The 27,666-nt window shown below is 38.3% G+C and overlaps 3 protein-coding genes across 4 annotated transcripts; 1 reads left to right on the plus strand and 2 right to left on the minus strand.

Annotated features, from left to right (window-relative positions):
* Nucleotides 1-752: 752 nt before the first annotated feature.
* LOC121770080 (ras-related protein Rab11D-like) lies at nt 753-3,047 on the plus strand. The gene is made up of 3 exons (XM_042166884.1): nt 753-834; nt 1,235-1,478; nt 2,522-3,047. The coding sequence occupies exons 1-3, from the start codon at nt 768-770 to the stop codon at nt 2,958-2,960; spliced, it is 750 nt and encodes a 249-aa protein (XP_042022818.1). The 5' UTR covers nt 753-767; the 3' UTR covers nt 2,961-3,047.
* Nucleotides 3,048-6,486: 3,439 nt separating this feature from the next.
* On the minus strand, nt 6,487-13,552 carry LOC121772257 (RNA cytosine-C(5)-methyltransferase NSUN2-like). Its single transcript, XM_042169279.1, has 15 exons — nt 13,276-13,552; nt 13,078-13,166; nt 12,443-12,509; nt 12,240-12,355; nt 11,378-11,444; nt 11,216-11,264; nt 10,980-11,065; nt 10,555-10,802; nt 10,406-10,461; nt 10,005-10,090; nt 9,661-9,753; nt 8,079-8,409; nt 7,305-7,891; nt 6,955-7,189; nt 6,487-6,876 (listed from the first exon to the last, which is right to left on the minus strand). Exons 1-15 carry the CDS (start codon nt 13,462-13,464, stop codon nt 6,620-6,622), a joined length of 2,556 nt encoding a protein of 851 aa, XP_042025213.1. The 5' UTR covers nt 13,465-13,552; the 3' UTR covers nt 6,487-6,619.
* Nucleotides 13,553-17,755: 4,203 nt separating this feature from the next.
* Nucleotides 17,756-19,891, minus strand: LOC121772000 (serine/threonine-protein kinase SAPK2-like). Of its 2 annotated transcripts, XM_042168913.1 has the most exons (9): nt 19,643-19,891; nt 19,458-19,532; nt 19,241-19,342; nt 19,073-19,126; nt 18,899-18,991; nt 18,721-18,813; nt 18,523-18,627; nt 18,355-18,453; nt 17,756-18,152 (listed from the first exon to the last, which is right to left on the minus strand). In XM_042168913.1, exons 1-9 carry the CDS (start codon nt 19,766-19,768, stop codon nt 17,868-17,870), a joined length of 1,032 nt encoding a protein of 343 aa, XP_042024847.1. In that variant the 5' UTR covers nt 19,769-19,891; the 3' UTR covers nt 17,756-17,867. The 2 variants fall into 2 exon arrangements, with proteins under 2 accessions (XP_042024847.1, XP_042024848.1); XM_042168914.1 differs by lacking the exon at nt 19,073-19,126.
* Nucleotides 19,892-27,666: the final 7,775 nt, after the last annotated feature.

Consider the following 27,666-nt stretch of genomic DNA (forward strand, 5'->3'; position numbering starts at 1 on the left):
AAAAAAGCTATGGCTCACAAATTTCCCCGGCAAAGCTCGTTCTTGCATGCGTCCGGCCGGGGTAAGTGAAGATGAGAAAATGTCCAAGAAAGAGGAAAATGAACACGACAATGGGGCAGGCTCTCGTCAGGTGAAGCCTCGCATCGCATCCCACCTAAGGTTTCAACGTACTCTTGTGACTCCAATAGCCCCATCATGTGGTGGAGGATGCGATGTGAGATTTGTTGTACTTGCTCCGCATCTATTTTGTTTGAATCACAGAGTCTTATTGTTTGTCTTGTAGAATCTGAAATATGCATACTTATCTTCTTCTTTTTTTGTAACGTGCGTACTTATCTTTTTGATACTTGAATATGTTCAAGTATGTAATATATTATGTAGCCTAATTGTCCTTAGGTGGGATGATATTTTTAGTATTTGTTGTTTCACAAAAGATATTGTTATTACTTCAAATTTAATCATAAATAAAATTAAATCAATGAACGATAGTACTCATTAGGTAATTATTTATGATATATTGATTGAATTAATTTAATCGGAATCAATAGAAAACTTAAACAACTAATCAAGCATATAACATGTTTTAATTAAATTTAAAATACTGTATAAAAAATATACTTATAACATGTAACTAAAAAACAATCAAAAGTATTACGAATTCTTATATCTACTTTAAGTCTTTAACGGCGCCTCTCTTTTTAATTGGGTAATTTGTTTATCTTCGTCTCTATTTCTATGATTTCCAGTTTTATTTGAGATACAAATAGATGGAGTTTTCCGCCATTGGAGCTGTTCCTTTGAGGAATACTCAGGAGGTGTTGTTGGTTGAACCAGGTATGAGCGTAGGGTAGTCTCTTAGGAGCAACAAGCTGAAACAATGTATAATTATGAATACACCCTCAGTTCCTCGCTAAGCGAAACACTCCTTTTAAGGGACGGAGATAGTATTATGTATTTCCTCCGTCCATAGAAATAGACTGGATTTTCATTTTCGCCCGTCCAATAAAATTTTTTTAACATATCAATTTTGATTAAACCTAATTAGATTAGATTAACAATAGATTAATATAATAACAATTCTTTTCTTTTTCTGTCTCATAAAAATATGTCAATCTTCACCAGTGGTTAGTGGTTGAATTGAATATGAAAAATGAGGATTACATTAACAATAAATTGATAGAGTGAGATTAATGCCCATTGATTTCGGTGTGTCTCCGTCTCTCTCACTTTACAGTGACAATAGAGAGAGAGATGGCAAGTGGATACGGCAGCTCTTCCCAGAAAACAGACTACGTCTTCAAGGTGGTGTTGATCGGCGACTCCGCCGTCGGCAAATCTCAAATTCTCTCGCGTTTCTCACGCAATGAGTTCAGCTTGGATTCCAAGGCTACTATCGGCGTCGAGTTCCAAACTCGCACCCTGCTTATCCACCACAAGTCCGTCAAAGCTCAGATCTGGGATACCGCCGGCCAGGAGAGGTATTTCTCGATCCATTTCTTTTTCTCACTTTTACTCCATTACTACGATTTTATGCATCAAATTGAGCTCTTAGATTAGGTTTTTAACTTCGATGTTTCAGTATTTACGATTTCCAAGCGGCTGAGGTCCGTTTCGTAGCCTTGATTGTTAGTTGTGAAGCTGTTTGATTGGGAATGCAATCCAATTTTTTTGATATAGATTTTTGAATTTATTTTATATGTATAATAAATCTATAGAAATCACGAATTTCCAGTAAAGGGAATTAAAGGACGGGGAAAATCATTGAGATTGGTTGTTACAATAGGGAAAAATTCTACCAAAGGTTAAATTCTGTATTATTGCAAATTGTAGTATAAATGAAACTGAGATATTCTATGTATTAGATGATGAAGAACAACTTGATTGGTAAGACGTTTCCGTGAACCATTATTAGCCCTTTTTTAGAAGAAGAAAATATACTAATGGTGCGTTGATCAAATTATTTAGAAATAGGGTTTAACTGGGGTGTTGTAATCAAATGAAAGCTCCGTATATTGTACAAACTCCAAACTATGATCTGGACTGTTACATTTCAAGATTTGATGTCAACAAATGACAAATAACGTCAACATTGTCAACCGATTGACATTTTCTATTGATCTTATTTATCATCTGACATCAAATCTTAAAATCTAACGGTCCAAATCATAGTTTGAAGTTTGTAGGAAAGATGCAGTTTGCATTTTATCACTACCCTTAACCGAGGGTATTATAGTAACTTTTTTTTGGCTTAGTTGAACTATAGAGCCTAGGGCGCTCTCAGGTGAAGCCTCGATAACCTTGTGTAAGAAACTCGACCAACACCTTATAAAAATGTATGGTAAATGAGATTTTACATTTTCCTTTGCCTTCCTCTCTTGTGTCGTTAGACGATGCGTGTGTGTGAATGCTAGTATTCGGGTTTTGATATCAAATGTCATTCCAATATCTCGTATCACGAACATGCCGTTATTTGATTCTGATCTGATGTCAATGTGATGGTACTAATATCCATTATCCACAGATACAGAGCTGTCACGAGTGCTTATTACAGGGGTGCGGTGGGGGCTATGCTGGTTTACGACATAACTAAGCGGCAGACCTTCGACCACATCCCCCGTTGGCTAGAAGAGCTGCGTGCTCATGCTGACAAAAACATTGTGATAATGCTAATCGGGAACAAGACTGATCTTGAAAACCAGAGAGCAGTGCCGACAGAGGATGCTAAGGAGTTTGCTGAAAAAGAAGGCTTATTTTTCTTAGAAACCTCGGCGTTGGAAGCAACCAACGTGGAGGAGGCTTTCGTGACAGTGTTGACACAGATTTTCAACATTGTTAAAAAGAAGAGTCTCGTTGCGGATGAAGCGAACAGCAATCCGGCGTCGTTAGCCAGGAAGAATATCCTCATTCCTGGGCCAGCTCAAGTAATCCCAGAAAGTAATAGGATGTGTTGTAGATCATGATTTCTTTTCTTGAATTATTTGTTTTTTTGAGTGAGTCGGAAATTTTGGCTCTCTGATTAATTTAATTCACTTCTCTCTCAAACAAAACAGATTGTGTTATATTTGGAGTATTTGTTCAAACATTTGAAAAAAGCACACACCCACATTACAAATACTACCACTATAATAGATATAATAAGCAAAATAAATTTTATAAATGAAGGGTGATCATGTTTATATAAAAATTAAATAAAATGACAAATGTATGAATTCATATTAATTCTTTAATTGTGTTAAGAAATAATAGTAGTAGTACTTATTTGGATATTGTACTTCAAATTCATTTTAGAACTGCTACTTTTTTAAATCACGTTGCTAATTTAAATAGATAAAAAAAAATCACAACAGTAATAAATAGGATAAGTTATTTAGTTTTGTGTGAATAAACAAGTATGAGATGGTGTTTGATTAGATAATTAAACAAATATTGTAAGTCTATATTTATTATTTGATATAATAATTTGTATTTAAGTTTAAATTGAAATTGTACAATAACATTATTAATAAATCTCAATGAAAATAAGAGATGTGAAAATTTGAAGGCAATAAGGTAACTCGAATTAGTTGTCATAATTAAAATTTTAATGTAGATTAATTAACACATACTCCCTCCGTCCCACCATTCTTTCCTTTTTAGTCCGTCCCATAAAAATATGCACTTTCCACTCTAATAAGGTGAGATTCATTTTCCACTAACAATACTTTAATTACTTTCTCTCTACCTCTCTCTTACTTTCCCAACTTTGCATTAAAACTCATGCCGAACCTAAAGTGCATATTATTTAGGGACGAATGAAGTATATTTGATGGGTTTTTTTAACATGTCAAAACAAAGAAAATAAAACAGATTGAACGAATAACACGAGTCAAGTGATAGTTGAACTTATACACCAAACAACAAGTAGAGCTAGGATAATTAATATTATCCAAGCGAAACAGAGATATGGACCCTATAAATAAAGGTCATGTTAACTAATCTTACTAAATAAAAATGACAATAATCCAAACTTCTTCATCTTGATATAAACAGTTTGAAAAAGGTGCACCGTCTTCAATAAAACACATTACAAAGTGTTGTGCTTAAAACGCATGAGAAATAGGAAGAAACACTTTGGACTTGTTTCATTTCATTTTTTTTCCTATTAATTACCATAATTCGAAAGACAACACTAATTCAAACACCAGGAGTACTAATATATTCTTCCCCGTCTACGAATAGGAGTCCTGGTTTATCTTTATTATAAATGGCAATAGATCTCACATTACTTCTATTTTCGCCCGTCCCACAAAATTTGTTACATTTCACTTTTTACAATTTTTAGTAGTAGATTCCACATTCCACTACTTTATTCTCACTCACATTTTATTATAAAACTAATACTTTAAAACTTGTGCCCGATCAAACTATGAACAAATTTAAGGGACGGAGAAACTATCAAACAATGAACATATTAAAGAAAGTAACAATGAATAAAATCAAGATGAAAAAAGTGTACACGCGCTCAAGGAAAAACAAATGACTAGCCATCCACAATGGGGCGCCCTAAGGCGCGCTCTAAAGCCCGCCCTATGCACCGCCATATCAACATTTTATTCTTCTGCCCTTCCACCTGCAGTGGGGCGCCCTAAGGCGCGCCATAAGCATTTTACTATTGTTTTGTTATTTAATTTAAATGTTTTCAAATATATAAATGCAAACTTATTAAAAAACACAACGACAAAAAATTCATTGATTAAAAAAAGTTACACGAGTTAGAAATAATAAAAAAATTACTATCCTACAAAAGCCCCAACTTCCGGCTCAACTCATCGCTCAACCTCTGGAGGCGCTCGGCTTGGCCCGGATCCGTACACTTCATAAGGGCGTTGTGCGTATCCAACAACGTCCGTGCCATCGAGGCCGTTGCCAAATCCGCGTAGGCAAGTGTCGCCTGGATCGTCGTCGGGGTCGGGGTCGAGGTCGGGATCGGCGATGGGGGGCGGCGGCCGAGGAGGAGGTTGCCTTCGCCTTCCCCTTGTTCTTCGCAGCCTTGACGCCTATGGGACGCCGCCGGGAGGACATCGGTGTGCCGGAACTCTCTTCCTCCGTGCACGTCTGGTTGAGGTCCACCAGACGAGTTCCGCTTTCGCTGGTCGTGTAACCACCAGTGTCGGTGGTCTTCGTCCTGTTCGTCGCACCGGTGTGCAGAATCCCGCCTTGGAACTTCTGCTTGTCCCTCAAGAGCGCCTAGATGTTGAAATGCTTGAAGTCGCCGTACATGGACTGGTACGACAACAACGCTCTATCGCGCACGTCGCTCAAGCTCTCGCCGCTTCCCTGATCCCTCGAGCACTTCTCGTACTCCGTCGCGAACAGGGTTGACTTGCTTCTTCACCTGATCTCAGTGCTTGCGGAGCTGCTCCCGTTAGCGCTTGTACGCGCTCGGCGGCTTTGCCTCATTGTAGCGCTCGGGGATGCGCTCCCAGTACGCGAGCTGCTTCTGGTTGTTCGCGAATATCGGGTCCTCCGATATATCCACCCAACACCTCGCCAAGACGAGGGTTTCATCCGACTGGTAGTTCGTACGGCCGGGGGTGTACTCTTCACAAGTTGTCGGAGGTGGCAACTTGTGCGCCCGGTGCTTGGTCCGCTTCTTTCTGGCGGGGGCGGCGTCAGTGGCGGCGGCGCGACGGGAAGCGGCGTCAGGGCGAGTTGGAGATGGCTCCATTTCGAAGTGACTGTACGAATCTGTACTGAAGTCTGGATCGTACTGCGTGTTGGCGTCGTACGAACGATATTCGCCAGGTTGTGTACCCGGCCACCGTGCGCCATCTCCAAACATTGGGATACTAGGACTTGAGTATCCACCAGAATTCATTTTATAGTATAATTTGAGAGTTTAAAAGTTAATCGAAAAGTTACAAATAAAAAGTGAAGCTGGGGTATATATATAACAAAATTTTCGAATTAAAAAAAAAAACTAAAACGCGTTGCATCGTCCGCATTGCCCACAGTGATCGGACGATGATGCGGATGATGCCCTATCGTCCGTGCTTCGTCCGCGGACTAAGCGCCGGGCGCGAACGACGCATCGTCCGTCGTTCGTCGTCCGCGGTGCCACAGTGGCGGACGATAGCGCGCCCGATGCACCCCATTGTGGATGGCCTAAAAGATCTCTATATCTAGAGAGATTAACTTATACTCCCTCCATCCACCATTAGAGTCTCATTTCTTGGCGGCACGAATTTTAAAAATTATTAACGAAAATGGGTGGAAAAAAGTTTGTGGAATATGGATCACACTTGTATATATTAATTTTAAATGAAATGTGAGTAAAATGAATTAGTGAAATGTAGAACCCTATTACCATTTATGATAAAAATGAATCGGATCCTATTCGCGGACAAACTAAAATGAAAAAAGAAGACTCCTATCCGCGGGGACGAAGGGAGCAACTAAATTTTTTTTAAAGTAAAAAAACTCATGACTAAATTTTGACTCGACAGATTGAGATATGAGATGCAACTTCTAATATGACAAAGAAAAAAATAAGTAAAAGATACCCGGGGATTTAATCCACAAATTTGTTTTAGTAATAATTAGATTACAATCTCCAAAAATGGCGGCTTATAATCAATAATCATGAGGTTTCCGGTGCCATCACAGTGCTATCAGAACCGTTGGCTTCTGGGATAGTAACATCATTGGTCGATTCTTGGATAGGAACTGCATCAGCGACTGGCTCCGAAGCCTCGTCTGAGCGGAGAGCTAACACCCGTTCGAGCAGTTCCTGGCAGTCATTTGCGTTCACCATTACAGACACATTAGTTCTACCTCTCCAACACCCAATCGCTATCGGCATAGCATCTTCCCCTGAACCTGATTGGACCCACCCTTCTACACAAGATGAAAATTAGACAAATTATTAGTATCTTCACCAAATGCACGTCACCGCATTTTTCTAAGAATACGAACCTGCACGCAAAATAACCACACAACAACCCAGAATTAGCTCTGCGGCCTTCTCTCTTAATGAAGGTTCGACAAAGTCTGGAAATTTAATGCTTTTGTACTGCAAGAGGTGCTTGAAATCTATCGGAGAAGCATATAGTATTTGCTTCGTTATGTGTGGAAGAATCAGCGGCAATCCTTCAGATGAGATACGGAATAAACATGGCGCAGATGTCCCCTCTTTTGAAGTTTGGCGTTCCTGTAGATACAAATGTTGACGATGAACGCACAATTATTTTTGCATATTTCAAGGTTAGAATCAAGAAGAAGAATGTTTGTTAAATAACAAAAGATTCAAGTATATGATAACTTACAAACATCTTAAGTCCCACTGCAGCAATCTTAAGCTGCTGGCCACCGAGAAGGTTCAGCTCAAGAGCTTCCTTCACAGAATTTGATACGTAATAAATTCTTTTCACATGACTCGTGTCTTCGTTTCTTGAAATAAGATGGCCTTTGATTGGGAAGGATTCCTTTATTCCATAAAAGTCCAGTATTTTGCCCACAACAGTTTCATCCTTGTAGAAAATAACAGGGTCTACTCCTCTCCATCTCCCCTGCATTTGAAGCTTCCTTTTTTTGTCTGGAACAGTTTTGGCATCCGCCTTGTCATCAGAAGTCTTATTCTCCTCTTTCTCTTCTTGCTCGTTTATCTTTTTCTGGTCAGCATCCGAAGGGGTTTCGCAAGTTCCAGTTTCAACCAAATTCTTATTCTGGTCAGCATCCGAAGGGATTTCACAAATTCCAGTATCAAGTAAACTGGCGGCAGGAGCTGCTTCAGACATTTGAACATCCATCTCACCACTTACATCAATATCATCCCCATTTTTATCTTCTTTCACCTCATTCAGTTGCTTCTGAGATTCACCTCTTGTACCCTTTCTCTGAACAGGCGTAGGGGCTGCACAACATGCATATTTATTAGGTAACTTGCAATTAAACGAGCAAGTTACAGAAATGTAGGGGGAAAAAGTCACATGACTAGTGAAGATAGAAGTGACTTGATGCACGGGGTAAGAATTAACAAGATCCTGTTTATTGAAAAGAAAGAACAAAGTGCCTGCTGGTCCAGAAACAAAAATGCTTACCAGGCAGGGGCAAAAGCTTTTGGAACACAGCAATAAAGAAAGCTCCGGAATTTTGATCATGAGGTACTATCCTCATACAACGTTCTAAAGGTAAATCTGAAACTTCTGCCTCCACGTTGCTTGTAGGAGCCACTGAATCATCAATCAACTTTCCACCATTTTCATCAGTACCATTACTATTCTCACAAGTTTGTCCGTTAGCTGTCTCCTGATCTGGTTCTGATATCTCATCATACAGCTTTCCAGAAGGAAACATGCCCGGAGTTGCAGCAGCTTGGCGATTTCTACGAACATCTTTATAAGATGTTAACCATACTCCTTTATCACGAACCTGCACAAAAATTTGGAGTGGCAAGTTAAAAGCTAGAAAATCAACTAAAATGGTGATTGGAAGACTCTCTAAGGTGGCACAGATTAGGGCAGGTAATTCGGTAGGTTCGGTTAGAACCGAACCGACAACACAGTTAACCGAGCATAAAAGTAACCAAGATTGAAGCACCGGAACCGAAACCGAATTGGCCTCGGTTCGGTTCGGTTCCTAACCGAATAGGGTCGGTTCGGTTCCGGTTAACCGAAGCGGAACCGAATTAAAAAAAAAGTATGCAGTTCATAGCCTATTTCTCACTGTGCCCCAACAGCACCCGCTGCTTCTCCTCCGTATCAAGCTCGTACAGCACCGATTTCGTCTCCAGCACGTACCCCTGCTCCATCATCTCCTCCGACAGCTTCACCACCAAAGCATGGACCAGCTCGATTTGAGGATTCACCTCGTCCACAGACCTAATCGAGTACACCCTTTTCTTCGCTTCAATCCAGCAGCATCCCGGTACCTTCTGCAGCCCCTTCTCTTCCAACACCTTCTTCACTTCGTCCCACATCTTCGCCTCCGCGTATATCTCAGCAAGAAGCACGTAGTTCCCTGCATTCGTGGGCTCGAGCTCAAACAGCATCCTGCTCGCCCTCTCTGCAAGCTCCATGTTGCAATGAATCATGCACGATCCGAGGAGAGCGCCCCACACCATCGCCCCTGGCTCATCTCGCATATCGGCTATGATCCGAGCCGCTTCCTTTAGTCTATTAGCTCTGCCAAGAAGATCCACAATGCAAGCGTAATGCTCCACACTAAGGCGAATCCCATGCTCTCTCCTCATCGAATCAAACAACGATTTTCCCTCATCAACGAGTCCAGAATGGCTGCAAGCTCCCAACACACTGATTAACGTTACTAGAGTAGGCGATACACCTCGTTTCACCATCTCCTGAAAGGTCGCAAGCGCCTTTGATCCGAGCCCGTGAACTGCATAGCTTGAAATCATGGAATTCCAAGAAACAACATCCCTCTTATCCATCTGCATAGCTTTAAATGAGTAATTCGGTTCCAATCGGTTCTGATAACCGAGTAGACACCTTAATTTTGGAACCGAACCGATAACCGAATTTGTCGGTTATCGGTTAACAGAGAAGTGTGATATTCGGTTCGGTCATCGGTTAACCGATGAACGAATTACCTGCCCTAGCACAGATAATGTAGTAGAGACTACGATTTCTGTTGTATGACGGCAACAGGCCTCAAAGTACTAACCTTCCATGTCTTAATACCAGGCCTTCGAGCAAGCTGGGGAAGCTCAGTGGATACATCAACAAGCTCGACTGTTCCTTTACATCGCCGCAAAAGCTGAGGTGAACAGGACAATTATAAGATCCTAAGAAAGCATAAAACAGTTTCGAGTGGAAGGAGATATATAAAGTTCTAAGAGGAAAAATTGCAATAAATGAAATTATATTGATTAATAGTTTCCCCAAAGTCTCTTCTGACTATTCCTAACTCTTACTATTTGGCAAAAAAAGTCATCCATAGCTGTAGCTTAATATTGGGAATATCCCATCTGAACGAATGAACTATTTCCTACAAAAATTTGTAATTACCTCGGCAACTACGGCCTCATTCTCCATTGGGTTCATCGAGCAAGTGGAATACACCATCCGTCCACCAACTTTGAGCAGTGCTAGACCTGAAATAATCACACGTCCGAAAAGTGTGAACCTTTGCTATTACACAAAACAGAAAAAAATCTGCCAGGAACATTGTAACTAAAGTGCATTCATAAACACATGCAAAAAATGCAACCTACGATAATAACAACACTTCTTTAGTTCATTTTCAGTACTCATCATACAAGTAACTAAAAGCAAAATGGCATAATTAATATGTTGGACACCAACTAGCTAGCTTCTACTGATTTAAGGAAAAAATGAATGAGCTGCTGCTTTCTCATTTGGAATATTGCAAGTTACTGAGAAAGAGACCTCAAGTAAGAAAAAGGTACCTCGCATTGCAATCTGAACTTGTAGGCCAAAGAGACCATTACCCATCCCTGCATTCCTGAAATGCAGAAGTGCACAGGAAGAAGTATGGTTAATAATAGGATATTGGAAGATGGAGAAGGAGAGTTAAATAATATTCTGAAACAATTACCATTTCTTCCACATATCAGGAGCCTTGCGTAAAGTTCCATCACCACTACAAGGGACATCACACAAGACACGATCAAACTGAAGCTGACGAAGAGCAGGTCCGTTAATGTTTTCACCATTCTTGTGCAAATGGCAGCTTGGGAAGTTTTGTGCTTCATGATTTGTGACAATCAAGTTTGCAGTACACATTCTTTTTGTTTGGTGAATAAGAAGATTACATCTTTGAACATCCAAATCATTTGCTATGATCTATAACAGAAGCATAAGATAGGACATAATCAGAAAGAAGTAACAAAAAGAGACCACAACAACAACATTGTCCGATGATGAGTTCTAAACATACGTAGATGTGCATGGGTATTGGGTAACCCCATCCGTGTTAAGAGATCATGCCACTACAAGAATGAAAAAAAAAAGGAATAATACCATTCCAGTGGGGAGAGTTCCAGGTTCAGTCAACTTGTATATCATCTCAAGCAACTGAAATGTTTTTGACCCTGGTGCTGCACACACTGCATATCACATATAACAAATTGACAGTGTTTAGACACAGGAGATTCAACTGAGATGTATAACTGGTTTCGGCTAATGGTAGAATAGAGGCACCCTTTCGACAAAAGAAAGGATCCATAGATAGTTATGAAGTCATTGATGAAGCTTACTGTCAAGAACAAAATGATCTGGACGTACATCAAGGAACAGAGGAGGAACCTGTTATGATGTAAAATAATAGAATGAATGAGACAAATGTGATTCAAATATATCTATTACAAACTTCAACTGAAATTGCAACAGAAGAAATGAATATCATGAGGAGTGCCCACCATGCTCACGGCCTCCTGTCTCGTTATGTTTCCAATCTCATTTTCTAGCTTCAGAAACTCATGAAACCTGGCAAAGTTTATGTATAGAATACAGAAAAGGTCATAAAATGATAATCCTCAAAAGAACATCTAAGAATTCTTAAAAAGTTGATCTTCTCAGAATTTAGCAATCAAAGATATTATAATTTGAAGAAGCAATAGAGGCTGGAAAGAAAATAATAAAATAAATGACCTTTAGAAACTAACTGTGCTCCCCCCATAGGCAGCGCAATTTATGCACAATGCTAAATAGGTATAGGACGACCAAGATGTGAGAAGAAACATGATGTATATTGTTCATGAAAGGCTTGCAACAAATTAAAGATATGGACAGAATTTGAAAAGTTTCACATCCAACTGTTCATTAATTCAACAAGCAGTTTTACAATAGGTCCCATACATTATTTACAATGAATAGGAATGCAAAAGCAGTCAATCAATCAAGCATGTCATCAATTATGCATTCATCAATAGATCCCTTATGCATTCATCAATAGATCCCTTATAATCTCAATATCTTGATATACAATGGAAGTACATCTCAAAGAACATACACAAAACTCATACAATTTACTAAGCAAAGTAATTTCTTCCTTCTCATGTTCATATCAATGTTTGTGCTGAAGCCATAGTTATCAATAATGTACACTGTTTTCCAACTTATATTCAAACAAAAGATATTCACAGTGCTGGAACCAAGATCAACTAAGTTAGCTAGGGAAGAGGCAAATATATTGACTCGCAGCAAAATAAACTGCATTCTCAGTTTTGTGTTTTAGAGTCCGGTATAAAACAGAGTGTAAATATTAAATAAAGAACTCACTGCTCAAGGGCTTGATTTTTTCTCAACTGGTTTCGAGAATAATATGACTGCCAAGCAAGATGATCAGGGTACCATGGCAATACCTCTATTGCATTCACTGCATTTCCATCAGTATCCTGCATTGATAAAAAAACATGAGCATCCTTCAGTTCGTGATTATCTCTCTCCACTGGCAACTAAAAACCACGAACATATCAATCTACCTCTGCCGGAAGGGATTTCATGAAGTCATTCTCCAACCGGAACAGAATATCCTTATAAAACTGGCTACTGCAGAAATAGATCAAGAGTAAACAACTAAGCATATAACCTGAAAACAGTTCTACATTAAGAGAAATGACTTGAAGATCAATTTCTTCAGATGAGAGCAAACAGAGATACATCAAGATTGTTAATGAAAGGCAGACAGATTGCATTCGCCATTACATAGTACTACACAACTACAGAGAAGTAGAGCTGGCCAGGGTGTCATTTACATCTGAAGTTAAGAGAATGGACAAATAGCTCAACTTATTATCCTTCTCAAACTTTGTGGCATGTACTGTAACAACCACATCTAGATTTGGCAATCCATCTGTTGAAACACTTCAATTCAACACTATTTCAAAGCTAATTAAATCTATCAACCAAATGTATCATCAATCAAGAGCTTGGCAGCCAGGGACATAAATTGATATTTAAACCTAAATTAACACTCAACACAAAATATTGTGCCAAAAGCATTGCATATGATAAATTAGAAACATCATTAACACCAATCCCTAGGTGAAAAACTCAAATTACGCTGCTTCGACTTCAAGCTACTCGATTCCGCTAACACATAAAAACAACGAAGAACCTGGAATTAATTCTGAAAGCAGCAGGCAGCGGCGTCCTGAGAAACTTATTGAAGGTATCCCACTCTTCAGATGATACAATTCCTTGCTCCTACAAATCAAACACACACCTAAATCAATCCGATTTTCAGCAATCCGAAAGGGGGAAAACAAAGCTAGAAACGACACTATTCATTCCGCCACAAAAATCTGATAATTACTTTGTAATACTCGTCGAAAGCGGGGTTCTGCGTCTTGAAGGGCTCCCAGTGTGATTTGGCGGCATTGTTGTTGTTGTTGTCAGCGGGCGAGTCGGTAGCAGAAGCGTCGGATTTGGAGCGCTTCCAGAGGTTCTCTCTGTTCTGGCTGAAGTGCTTTCGCTGAGTGCGAGATCTTCCCCTTCCTCCCATATTGTTTAATTGGATTGCTTGAATTCTGTGTTCAGTTTCAGTAGTTGGAAATGTGGCGCAGCTGCTGCTGCTGCTGCTTTTGAATGGAGAAAGAAACTGCGCTCATTTTAGCGTTAGGGGAAGGAGACGCGGTTTAACTATTGGGCTTTTTTACTGGATTGGGCTCTGGCCCGAAAAGCAATTTAATTTGTAACGTGATATTTTGAGTTAGTGTCGGGTTAACTATTGGTATTTTTCACGAATTTTAAAATTGATCTAAAATATCACAAGTTTTACATTTTGTTTGTTACTCTATTTCCCAATCCAGCTAAATATAGGGAACATTTATATGGTCTGCGAACTTTGCTAAGGTATTAATTTTGGTCCGTAACATTTGAAAATATCTTTTGATATCCATTAACTACGATGTAATATTGTTTGAGTTATTTTTGTACTGTTTCAAACTTATTTTGGGCGAATAATATCCTCAAAACCATAAAGGGCATTTCATGCATCTTAGAAGGCCAGTTCTAAAGTAGTTACACATTTATTTATTTCTATTTATACTGTTACTTAAGGTGAATGAGAAAATAAGAAGAAAAAAGAAATGAAAAAGGGAAAGAAAAGAGAAAAAAAAGGGAGAGAGCAAAGAAAATCAAAAATATAAATCAAATATTTTAATAAAAAAGAGTAAATACACTGAAATGTCCTTCATGGGTTTGAGGGTAAAAGAAAGTTCCAAACAATGAAAAGTAGCTTAAACGATATTACATCTAAGTTAATGGAACTCAAAAGATATTTTCAAATGTCACGGACCAAAATTGATACATTGTCAAAGCTCGCAGACCAAAAATAATATTCCCTCAATAAGATATCTTCAGCAAAAAACTCATTCTATATGGGCAACCGTGAAATGTTAATGATATTTTAGACCACTTTTTAAGTTCGTGACAAGTAGGATAAAAAACTACGTAAAAAACTATGTTTAATAATGCCAAATAAAATAAAATAAAATAAAAGGAGTATAAATTAGTCGGATATAGTGATTAATCTGTCGTGACAAATAAAATGTCAGCTAAGCAAAATGTTTGAGGTTGTCACTTTAATAATGTATATTTAATTAAGATATTGATTTAAGAAATTTCCTCTGAGTTTAGTTGAATATAGTTTTTAACAAGTTTTTGTATTTAAATTTTCGTTATGTATATTTAGCTGCAATGTGTACTTTTAAAAATTAATAAATTTTTCATATTTTAATTAAAGTATACATTTAATTATATTATATACTAATTATTAAATAAAAATTTAAATAGTGAGCCCTATAAATAATGTAAGGCCCAAACTAAGAATCAAAGTATTGCACATGCTTTTATTGCTGATGCTTTTATTGCTGTAAGACGTGTATCTTGCATGCCATACTAATATAATGAAACTCGATATATGATGTGAAAATAAAACGACAAAGACTCGTGTCCGTGATGTGCGCCGACAGCATGAGTCGCCGAGTCACCTTCCCGCTACTGGCTCAGAGCATCCACAATGGATGTCCGATCTCACGCCCGATTGCCCGAGATCGGGCTCGGGTGTCGTCGGGCATCCATAGCAGAGATAGGGCATCTTCGGGCGTGACCGAAAGATTGGGCATCCATTGCAGCCCAGTGCCCGAGCCCGATCGGGCGCTTTTTCATTTTTTTATATATTTTTAAAACTTTTTAAACCCTAATTAAACCACTATAAAAATACCTAACTTTCTCTTCACTTCACACACTCTACCCCTCTCACTTTCTCTTCTCTTTTCTCATTTTCATACTTTCAAGAATGGATTCGAGCCAATTCCCAAACCCCCATAGTGTCGACGACGATATGCCGATGTTTGGCGGCGGTGGAGTTCACTCTGTAGGGTCCACTTTTGTTTCGGACTCTGAGTTCGATCAGTTCTTCAACACCGACGCGTATCGGGTTGAGGACATGAAGCCTAGTTGTGGGCAACCTCCTGCCCCTGAACCGCCGAGGAGGATGAAGAAGATGGCGCGGAAGGAAAAGGCGCCATCCATCCCAGTCCCACTCCCATCCAACGCCCAACGAAGAGTACGCAACAGGGCGTACTGACTACGAGTTGGAGGAGTACGTGAAGGTGGCTCAATGTTGGGTCGATATATCAGAGGATTCGATATACTCCAACAACCAGACTTCAGCTAGGATGTGGGATCGCATTGAGACCAGATACAACGAGGTGAAACCGAGTTGGGCGTACAAGCGGACCAAGGTTCAGCTTCGCAAGTGTTGGGATCGGATCAAGCTCCACGTCAACAACTTCTCCTATATCTACAACAGGAACAAGGACGCAAGGGGCAGCGGTGAGAGCATGGAGGATGTCCTCAAGAAGTTGATGTCCGAGTACCATTCGCAGTTCGGGCAGTTCAAGTTGTACAACGTTTGGCTGATCTTAAAGGACAAGGGGAAGTTCAACGGAGGGATATCGGTTGGATCCTCCTCAGCTGCGAAGCGGACGAAGAACACTGCCGCTGGCGGTTACACGAGCAGCGGCCCATCTCATGTGGATCTGAACGCTGAGCCGGAAGGGAGTTCCGGCACGCCTACGTCTACTTTTAGACGTCCCATTGGCACCAAGGCTGCCAATGCCCAAGCCAAAGGGAAGGCAAAGGCGGCCACGTCTAGATCGGCTCCCCCGCAGGCTGCGCCTCTTCCATCTACTCAGCTCGTGGCCTCCGCGATCGAGGAGTTCGGTGGTTTTCACGAGGTGGTTGAGTATATGTTTATACTTGACGCACAAAACAACCTTCATACTGAATCCGATCTGGATGCCCGGCGGAGGACTGAGAGGATGATCAAGAACCTGAGCCAGAAGTTGAACTTAGATGACTACTTAAGTTTTTATTAATTTCGCAATGTGGTTTTTTTAAGTTTTTTAAAGTTTTTTTTTAAGTTTTTTAAAGTTTTTTTTTAAGTAATTTAGTAATTTAGTTTAGTAATATTTTTTTTTTACTAAATATGATGTAGTTTTTTTTTTAATTAAGTAATGTAGGTGTTTTTTCAAATTTGTAATGTTTAATATAATATATTTTGGTATTTTATTAATTAACAAAAAAAATAAAAAAATAATAATATTAAAAATTAAAAGCAAATTGAGTTTAATTGATAGGGCACCCACTAGGGCTAAACCATTGCAGAAAGAAGGGGCATGCTGATGTGGCAACCACTAGGGCTTCCACTAGGGCATCCATTGTGGATGCTCTCATAAGACCATCTTCAACCATTTACACCAAACTTAAATTCATTTTTGAGTATACGTCACACCAAAAAGTAGTTTTACTCCAATCATTTATACCAAATTCAAAATTTACACCAGTTTTGATTTTTTGTCTCACATTTTTTTTTGCAGTAACACCATATTTGGTGTTGTTTCACAAAAAACACTAAAAATGGGTTTGAGTTTGGTGTATAGTTGGAGAAGATTTCTATACCAAAACTCATTTTTAGAGTATGGTTGGAGATGGTCTAACTCCTAACGTCAAGGTTGTCATAAGACAAAATTGAATTAGTAATTTTGTTTAAAAAAGACTGTTCCATATTATTACTCGCAAAGCTGTTACATTTTTTATTTAATAATGACCGCTGATATCACTTCATTTTTTTATAATTTTATATTCATGATTATCCTAAATATCTTCATATATGTTTTTGTTTATCATATTTAAATGAAGAAATTACAAAATATTAAAAATGATAATATTATCTAGATAATGTTGAATATGGAATGAAGAAAATAAGATTAAATAAAATGCGGCGTGTAGAAGAGAAGTTGTCACCAATAAACTTTAATACTAAACGAAGATGTCACTATTCTTGCCAAATCAATGAGGGAAAGGTGTCTAACAAAGATTAGTTCCAATTTAAACGGCTATTAAACGATTAATAAAGAAAAAAAAGGAAACGACTTTAATGATTAATTATAAGAGATAAAATTAGTTTGCAATGTTACTTCACCTTTGAATTACGACTTGTCCACATCAACTGCCAATTCTCTTATATTAAACTTTGTTGCATTCTTGTTTTATTTAAACCACCGATTGATGAACTATATTACATTTCCTTCCACTTTCTTAGCCAATGACAAGATTTGTTACACTTACAACTAAAAAGGTATTGATGGACAAGTTTGTGGATTCCATGGTGTCATACATTGAGGAGTATTTGAAGACCTTTTCCATTGGCAACACCAAATCCATTATAATATGTTACCAATCTTGATCATATAGAAATTAAATAAACTTGTGATGGCAACCTGATATATGAACTTATACATTTATTATTAGAAGATGGCAACCTCTCTTTTTGTTTGTACAATAAACTAGTGGCTCATAACCTTAACCACAAAGTGGTAGTATTATCCAAGTTGAAGATCACATTGCACACACAAAATCCCCACTTGTCTCTACCTCATCTATATCTTCATCGGTGTCGATGTCATCGAGATCCATGCTCCCTTCGAGTACCAGACCGCCCGGTTTAGGGGCGTCGGAAGTTCTCGTAGCTTCTTGTATGGCTGTCAATGCCTCTTCAATACTTTGAGTAGAGTAGTTGTCTGAATTTATCATCTCCAAATTAGCTTCTTCTCCTTCCATGAATTCAATTGGAAGGTTCTTTAGAAACCAAGGGTGTTTCTTTATTTCTGGAATGGTTATTCTCTGTTTCAAAACATCATCAACAATGTTAGCCAAATGGTTAACTTATATTTCAAAAGATATGTTATAACTCAATGTCTCACCTCGGTTATCAGAACAACGGGTATGTAGTATATAGACTAAATTAGCTCTTTTTCCTAACAGGCTAGCTTTTTGGACTGAGTTCTCATGTTTGGTTTGTATTAAGATAGGTGGATGACATTACCTTTTCAGGATCAGAAACAAATATTCGAGATAAAAGATGTTTGCATTCGTTGGAGATTCTGACGTAGTCGGGGATGGAATAATGGACGTTGAGTATGCGCTGTCGAGAAAGAATCAAACATGTCAATTGTGAGATTTAGATCCAACAAAAATGAGAGTATAAACTCACATTTATTGTTTTCTTGAAATTCCTTGGATCATCAGGATCTTCAAATGGATATGCACCAACTAGCATCACATATAGTGTAACACCACATGACCAAACATCTGCAATCTAATTGGACCAAAGTAGGTAAAACAACACAATCACAACTCACAAGAGACAAAGCTACTAGGAAAAAACAAGTGTTAAGACATGAATGCAAACCTTGCCGTCGTATTCTTTCGTCGACAACACCTCAGGCGCGATATAAGCTGGCGTTCCGACCGTCGACTTAGGTTGAGAATGCAACACAGCCGACTACAAATATAGAAAACACACATTACATTACAATCAAGAAAAATTACATTCTTCGAAATATGTGATTATGTAAAAACGAAACTACCTTAGAATAACCGAAGTCACATATCTTGAGGCGGGGCGCCGGGCTCCCATCCAACAATGTGTTTTCAAGCTTGAGATCTCTATGGCAAATTTGCTGCATTTTTTTTAGTAAAAAAATGATCAAAATATCATGTATCCAAAAAGCCAAAAAGTTATGAATACACTCTGTTTTTACCATGGAATGGCAACAACTGACTCCAGATATCAGCTGTTGGAAGAAAAATCTTGCCTAAATACACCCAAAAATGTTAGTCAAGAAAGCTATTTACAACACACAAATTTGTTGATTCATAAAAGCAAGAGTTGTGTAGATAAAGAAAGCGCGAAGCTAGACTATTTATACCTCGTCTTCACTGAATCTCCCGGCATTGCATATTCGCTCGAAGAGCTCTCCTCCCGCTGCGTATTCCATTACTATGGCTAGATGGGTTGGAGTCAGCAATACCTGAAAAATGAGCAACCTTTGTTTTCAATTTGAAATTCTTTCTAACTCTGTTTTCCTCTGTTTCTAGATTGTGTGTGTGTGTTTTCAGACAAAAAAAATTTGAGTTTATTACTACCTCTTTAAATCTGATAATATTGGGGTGTCTGAGTGACCTATGATTCATGATTTCCCTCTGAACATGCTCATCAATCTACATAAAGAAAAGAGTCACAACTTAAAATAAACATCAAATTTAAAGAGCTAAACAAGAAAAAACTTGCATAGTATTTTTTTATAAAACACACACACACACACACTTACCTTTTTACCCCTTTCAATGTACTTAACAGCAAAGAGCTCACCACTCCATTTATCCTTCACAAGCTTAGCCACACCAAAATTCCCAGATCCCAAATCCTTCAAAATATCATATCTTTCCATTTCCATTTATTGCATGAAAAAATACTGAATTCACAAGGAAAAAAAAAGAAGAGAGAAATATATATATCACTTCTTGTTTGTGTAAACCATCTTTGTGGAATGATCAAAGAGTCTGAATTCTTGCAAACTGGAAATTCCTAAGTTAGGTTCAATGATGCCTCATTTTATACTATATATTGGGATATGGAAATGGATGGGAGACACGTGGCGGGATGCTAGTGGATGGAATTTATTTACAGTTTGACTTAGGCCCAATTTTTTTCATTAAAAAGGTCTTAACTCCTAAGCTTAGCTGACGTGGATTTTGCTATCCACGTAAATAAGTTAGTTAACAATTTATTTTAATTGATTGCGTTATTTCCCAAATAGTACACCTAAATACTAAAGAAAAGGGAAGACAATTATTGTAGTTATGTTGTGTCACCATTAGTGTTATTTGAAAATAATTTTGGACACAGTCTAGTTGACCAACTAAATTTCGTTATTAGAGGTTGTTACTCAGTTTGGTATATGTTTTAATGCATAATTAGAAAAGTAAAAGAAACATAATTTTTTTTAAAAGTGTTGTTAGCGGAGAATGAGTCACACCTCATTAGAAAGAAAGAAGTTTCTAAAATTAGATAGTTTATATTTTTTAAGAATAAACTAAAAAAAATTCATACTTTTCAGAGACGGAGTGAATATTATATTTTGCCTTAGTAGCATTTCTCGTTGCCTTTACGAACACATTTTAGTGGCGAGAGAATATTTTGGATATGATTCTTTATGTTTTAACTACTTTATTATTATTAATATTAATTAATTGGTATCTCATATTCTATCTTTTACATAAATGAACATATATGTTGGGCAAGTGGTCGTGTGAGTGTACGCATGAAAAATTGGCCTATGATTCCGAGGTATCATCGACTCACTGGCATAGTGAATGCTCCACCAACTCCATCATATATCCACCAAAAAGATTAATTCTCCATGATAAATAAGTATTGTATGATATATTTTTCAAAATATTAAAAAGGAAGTATAGTAGTAGGATTTAAATTCGAGAAGGTTCCAACTAAATACACTCCCTTAATCAAGTGGTATATATTTTTTATACAAAAAAATGTGAAATTATTTTTTTTTAAAATGTTTAATTTTCAATCAGTACTGCTCTCTCCATTCTATAAAAATAGTTTTTATCCATTTTGAGCTGTCCCACAAAAATAGTTATCTTCCGTTTTTGGCAAGTTTTTCTCTCTTATAAGATGAGTCACATTCTCGACTAACAATACTTCAATCACTTAATCTATCTACATTTCTCTCTTACTTTACCAATTTTGCATTAAAACCCGTGACATCTCTAAAATTCCTATTTTTATGGGACGGGGGGAGTACATAACTTTGCATATTGTCCACAATGAGTTACTCCATACGCCCCCAAAGAACCCAACGAATATGCACTTTGGGTTTGACATTGATTTTAATGTAAAATTGGTAAAGTAAGAAAGAAGTAGAAAGAAAAAGTAATTAAAGTATTGTTAGTGGAGAATGAGTCTCACCTTATTAGAGAGAAAATACTTTCCAAAATTAGAAAATGCATATTCTTATGTGACGGACTAAAAAGAAAAGAGTATATATTCTTGTTATGGCACAGAGGGAGTATAAGATAAAAGAAGTAATTTTGTCAACTTTCTTTATAAGATTCTTTTAAACTTTTTTTCAAAAAAATAGATGGAGTATTCTAAAATTGTAAGACAACAAAAAAGCATGAATGAGATAAAAACTCTTCCAACTTGAAATACAAATGAGGAAATGAAGGTGATAATTGGCAAGCATGTGTCCCTTTCTCTTGGTGCGATCATTTAAAGCTATTGCCATTGATAATTCGATATGCATTCACCCAAAAAGATGCAATAATGCTTTAAGTTTAACCTACCACATTATGGGACTCCACTCCTTAATGACAGAAAGAGGTACGGTGGTGGCTGATTGGTATCGATCAAAACATTAGAGCATCCGCAGCGGTGCTCGCTGGGACAGACGACGTTCGTGCCGGTGGCGCGGTAACGCGCTGCTCGCCGCTGGCACGGCGCTGCTCGATGCATCGAGCTCGTCCGTGTCGCTGAGCAGGCGAAGTGGCGCGTTTCTATTCGCTAACGGATTATCCGTTGGAATTAATTTTTTTTTTAAATTAAAAATAATACCGAAAATAAAAAAAATTCAAATTCTAAAAAATATAGCTGTTTTATTACCGTTTTTCTGGAATTTTTTTTATTTTTTTATAATTTTTTAAAACCCCAAAATCATCTATAAATACACACATTCATCATCCATTTTTCACATCGAGGTGTGCATACGACGGTGGGCGAGAGGTTCGAAACAAGACACACAATGCCCGATATCAGAACCTACACTGAGCTACAAGAAGACCTAATTAAACACATTTGGGCGAAATTCGGCCACGAGTAGTGTTTTTTTTTTATTTTATGAATTTAATTATGTAACTTTTAATTTTTAGGATTTTAATTATGTATTTTTTATTTTTTAGTAATTTGTAATGGTATCGGATATTTTTAATGCATTTTAATATTGTGGAAATGTTTTTAGTAATTGAAGTATTTAAATTAAATAATGGAATGGTGGGACCCTTGAGCATGTCCTTGCAGAAGAGTATGGATGTGGGTGTTGTGCTCTTGGGGTAGAGCATGAAGTAAAAAGATAATAAAAGTGGATCCAGGCCCACATCTGTGCTATTTGGCAAGAGCACGAACGTGGATGGTCTTAAAACTACTTGATATCTCCAACCTTTCATAATTTTGAGATTTGTAATTTTTCATGAATTGTCGAATCGATCATGATGAAGCAAGTTCGTTTCGATTGCACGATTTTTAGATGGATTATTAAGTACGAATCAAAATTTGATTTTTTAAAACCGTAAATTTCAAAACTTTCGTTAAATTCTGGTTACATGAACCAACTTTAAAACATGCTTTTAGACTATCACATTACTAATTTGTAAGTACTAATTTCCAAATAATCAAGATTCCAATTCTAAAATAACTTAATATAAGCCATAATTTAACATTTTTATTGTATGATTCGATATTGTTTCGCTGCATAAATTGTGATGTAATTTTGATTGACGTTCGATAATGTCACGTAAGTAAGTCATCAATAGTTTAATTATAAAATTATAAAAAAAATATAGCAATTTACATGTAAATTTTAAAGCTGGCATGGAAATTAGAGTTTAACATATAATTATAATTTTATAGACATTAGCATTTGGAAAATAAAAAAAGCCAAAGAAAAGGTAAAAAGAAGAAAGTGATTGGAGTGGAAATTTCAATGGAGAAAATGATGTGGACGATAGAAGGAAGGCTTTCTTTCTTGCAAGTTGGATTGAGGTGAGCCCCCCACTTGCCAGCATTTATTCCTCCTCTTTTTTTTGCTTTTGATTCTTTGTTTTATAGTACTACAAGATTTTTGTCTTTGATTATGGTTTTAAATGAGATTCACCACATCGGAACATTTGTCATATGAACCATCTATCCCCATACTATTTTATTGTATTTTTATGTACTTCAATTATGAATCATCCGTCCATCTCATGCTATTTGATTTTATTTACGCAGTTTGATTATTATGACTTATTATTATTTGATTGTATATCTAAGATTAAGTTATGAGATTCAAACCTCATAAACTAAATATATTATATATTTAATCACGAGATATAATCTTTTAAACCGAACGGATCCTAAAAAGCAGTTCTATTTGAAAAATTATATTTCCCATATATATTATGTTTGATTCATCAGGCTGAATCTTAAGACATAATCTTAGATTGATAAGGAGTCATATTATCTCATTCAGCTAAAATAATTTATGCTTCAAATTAAAAGAAAAGAAAGAATTAAGGTGTATTTAAGTAAATTAGTATGTGCTCATATGTATTAAAATTGTCTTTTCAATCAAATAATATTTTTGCCATTAATAAGACTTATTTCATGCATTGGTTATGAGGTTAAATTCTGTAAATTCAGTGAACTAATAAGTGTTTGTAAGTTCAGGAGCGTGAAAAATCTGCCAGACCTAGGAAATGCATACAAATTATCCGAGGCAGGGAAAAAGAAGCAAAAGTGAAGTAAGGAGCAGTTCTAAAGGATCCTATTTCAGAGGGCAAAAGTGATAAATCATGAAGAAAGAAGCCCTAGGAATTCGAGTCTCAGCTATAAAAGGGGCAACTATCTTGAAGAAAAGGGAGATCACTTTACACCAGCTCCACATACTCTTTAGTTTCACTTTAGTTAGCTCATTTCACACACGCACTTGGCTATCAATGGGGTAATTCTGGAAAGACTTGGCGGTTTAGTATAGTTTCTATGGTGTAACACCGTCGTCACAAGGGCGAAGATACAATCGTTTTTGCTTTTCTGTTATTTTGCCTCGCCGTGAACTTCCTTGCCGGAAGCTCGGAGACTGATATTTCCGTTTGAACATTATTTCAGTGGCTATGGAAGTTTATGTTTTCTGTTTTACTTCGGTCTTCATGCTTGATGCTGGATTTTACTGATTTGGATGTTTTTCGCAATTGATTGTTGAATCGGAGTTGGTTTGTGGTTGAATTGTTTAAATTGGAGTTGATAGAAATGGATCTGAATGTGGTTGAGTTTAGATAAGGTTGATCTGGAGTGGAATTGTGATTCGAAGTTGTGGATCTGATACGTACTGGTGTAGATCTGCATGGTTATGGATAGTTTTACTGTTACTTCCGATTTACTCGACCTGGTAGCTTAGATCTCATAGTTTCCTGCTTAATCGAAATGTCTGAGATCCGATCTAAATTTGCTCTGTTTTTGATGCTCTGTTTCGTTCATGTTCATGTTTATTTGCTGAAGAAGACGAAGATCGTTGGTAGTTAGATCCAGACCCGTTGTTGTTTGCTTTTGCAGCTTTACCTATCGCAGTAGCTAAATCGGGAATATGTCCCACTGCTTTTTCATGCTCTTTTGTCTAACCGTTTTAGGAAAAAAAATTTACTTGACCTGGTGGTTTTGATAAAATATCCTTAGTTAACTCATATCTCGAATCATGCATGCGTACGTGTTTTTCTTGTTTCTTAGGTCTAGTAGATAGTTAGTACTTGAGTGCTTTTAATTCTCGTGACCCAGTGGTTTAAAATTCTTGATCCACTTTTTGTGTGGCAGCAGCCAACCCTCCCAAACCCCTCTAAATGCTTGCTAACACATCCGTCCCCGTGGGATCGATCCTTTGCTTCTTTATACTAGCCAATAGTGTAGTGGGTTGAGGTTTTGAAGCAAGAAAAGTGTGTCCGACGACCAAATTCTGACAGATTCATGATCTCCTAGACTCTGTGATCTAGTGAATCCTCTGGACCTATGCTACTTCAAATGGCACCGTTGCCGGGGATGGATGGCGTTATTTATGTTTGTGTTTAGAATGGTTTGGTGTATATAGTTTTGATTTGTTGCTTTTCCCTTTTTGTTTTTAGTTTATGAGCAGAGGCTCAATTGGAGAGACTCTCAGTTCAGCTGGCAACCTAAGGAAGTACTTGCCCCTGTCACCACTAGATCAGGGCTCACAACAGCTGACCCCCTCCAGTTGAGTTTAGGAAGTGAAGAGGACCCGACCTCGCCGATCAAGAAAGAACCAGAATCAAATTCAGAAACAGAGGAAGAAAATACAGGGGATATGGCGGACGTAATGGATAACGATCCAGAGATTGGCTCGCTCAATGCCCATCTGGATGGCGAGCCGTCCCAAGCCATTGTTATTACCCAGGCTCAACGGGCTATCGACATCAAAACAAACGTATTGTCCGTGATGTCGCATTTCTACGAGCGGAAGATTGAGTATCCATATGAATTTTTCCATGAGTTTTGCAAGCTCTGCAGTATTCAGAAGAGACCCCATGACTCGACTGAGGATGATTACAGGTTACGTGCGCTCCCATTTGCGCTGAAGGGTGAAGCCAACACATGGTTATTAAGGTTACCGGCCAATTTTATCCGCACGTGAGAAGATTTCAAATTGGTTTTCTTGGACTACTTTTTCCCCACGAACAAGACTAATGCTCTCAAAAAGGAAATTCAGGCATGCAAGCAGGATTATGATGAGTCCTTAAGCCAATATTGGTCACGCTTCAAAGGGCTGCTTGACTCATGTCCTGACAACCGAATGGTCAAAGCAGAGGTCTACAACATTTTCTATGAAGGGGCGAATCCCGAGTCCAAGGATTTGATGAACTCCTCGAGAAGGGGAAATTTCACCAAGAAGCGTGCGAGCGAGGCCAGGGAGATTCTAGGAAGATTAATTGATGCAAAGAAGGCGTATGATCAGCCGCGTGCCATTCTCAGAAGAGGATCAACTAATGCAATCATAGATCGAGGCGACAAGAAGGTGGAGGCCCGAATTGACAGATTAGAGAAGGCACTTTTGAGTGCTATAGAGAAAAGTAATCAACCTGCCCCACCCGAGAAGGCGAAAGTGCCAGGTCTAGAGGAATTGCAACCTCAACCATATTATGGTCCGCCAGCGGAAGGAGATTTCCAAGCCCAGGCAAATCAATAGGAAGCTGGAATACGAATGGAAGCTGGAACCCAGGGAAGCAAAGGGATACCCCATTGAGGGATCACCCTAACTTTAGATGGACTGAAGATAACCCGAATCCACCACCCCAGCAGCAGATTACCAACTATTCGAATCAACCGGAACATCAATCCAACTGGTATGGAAGAAATCCGAAAGGACAGAATAATTGGGGCAACCGGAATCAGGGCAACCGGTCCAATTGGGCGAACAGGAATCAGAACAATCCAGCGAATTCCTATGTGCCACCCCATCAGAGGAATTACCAGGGCAATAACTCAAACCCTCAACCCAATTACCATGGGAATCAAGGGTCGGTAATCAGTACAACAACAATCAGGGACCTCAAGGGAATTTCCATTCAAATCAAGGACATGGCCCTAGCCACCATCAAGGACCGAGTGCCAGTCAGCCAAACTTCAGACAGCAACACATGCAGAATAAAATGCAGTCCAACAATGATGTGGTACATAAGCTTCAGGATACTTAAGTGGAGCACAAGGCAACCATGGACATGCTGGCGAAGCAGTTATCTCAGATCGCGACTTCCCTGAGTGAAATGCGTGGGAACGAAGGATGGATTCCTGCCACAGTCAAGCCACCAGACAGGGCTAACATCAGTCAAATCACCCTTAGGTCCGGACGAGAGTACAAAGGTCCGACAATGGGGATGGATGAAGGGACACTTACTGAGGTGAATAAAGAAGGAGATGATCTGCTCCGTCAGAAGGAAGACACTGGGACAAAAGAAATGGAAACAAGGGAAGCCAGAGCAGAGGGTGATATCTAGAGCAGAGGGTGATATCTAGAGCGGTGACTTGAGAAAACTAGTACCCCGAATGGCTGACCCATTTTTCCTAGATCCAGGAACTGAAGTGGAGAAAGAAGAAGTAAGGAAAGAAACTGGAGAGTCTTCCAACTGAGATTCCAACAACACGGTCAAACAAGTGAAGCCATTTCCCTACCGAGGGGAAGTCAGAAAAAAGAAGGATGATCCAGTGGACTTCATGGAAATCTTCGGCAAGCTGGAAATCAACCTGCCATTCCTACAGGCTCTGAAGCTACCTCTATTCAGCAAGTTCATCAAAGAATTCATATCCGGGAAGACTAAACCTAATGGCAAAATAGTGATCGGAGAAAGTGTTTCGACAGTGATTCAGAAGCGGATGATGCCATCAAAACGCACTGACCCAGGTATGTTCACTCTGCCAATTTCAATTGGGGACATTAGAATTGAGCATGCTATGTGTGACCTAGGAGCTTCGATAAATGTTTTACCGCTTTCCATCTACAAGAAGTTGGTAGGAGTA

This window comes from Salvia splendens, chromosome 16, assembly GCF_004379255.2.
Source record: "Salvia splendens isolate huo1 chromosome 16, SspV2, whole genome shotgun sequence".
NCBI classification, from domain to species: domain Eukaryota; kingdom Viridiplantae; phylum Streptophyta; class Magnoliopsida; order Lamiales; family Lamiaceae; genus Salvia; species Salvia splendens.

Excerpts from the sequence above, each read along its gene's own strand:
- LOC121772000 (XM_042168913.1), bottom strand. The coding sequence starts at position 19,768 with ATGGAAATGGAAAGATATGATATTTTGAAGGATTTGGGATCTGGGAAT. Across the intron at positions 19,343-19,457 it reads ATATTATCAGATTTAAAGAG|GTATTGCTGACTCCAACCCA; the intron begins GTAGTAATAAAC and ends CTCATTTTTCAG. Across the intron at positions 19,127-19,240 it reads GGAGATTCAGTGAAGACGAG|GCAAGATTTTTCTTCCAACA; the intron begins GTATAAATAGTC and ends GGGTGTATTTAG.
- LOC121770080 (XM_042166884.1), top strand. The coding sequence starts at position 768 with ATGGAGTTTTCCGCCATTGGAGCTGTTCCTTTGAGGAATACTCAGGAG. Across the intron at positions 835-1,234 it reads GGTGTTGTTGGTTGAACCAG|TGACAATAGAGAGAGAGATG; the intron begins GTATGAGCGTAG and ends CTCACTTTACAG. Across the intron at positions 1,479-2,521 it reads GATACCGCCGGCCAGGAGAG|ATACAGAGCTGTCACGAGTG; the intron begins GTATTTCTCGAT and ends CATTATCCACAG.
- LOC121772257 (XM_042169279.1), bottom strand. The coding sequence starts at position 13,464 with ATGGGAGGAAGGGGAAGATCTCGCACTCAGCGAAAGCACTTCAGCCAG. Across the intron at positions 10,462-10,554 it reads CCTGATATGTGGAAGAAATG|GAATGCAGGGATGGGTAATG; the intron begins GTAATTGTTTCA and ends TCTGCATTTCAG. Across the intron at positions 10,091-10,405 it reads AGTTCAGATTGCAATGCGAG|GTCTAGCACTGCTCAAAGTT; the intron begins GTACCTTTTTCT and ends TGATTATTTCAG.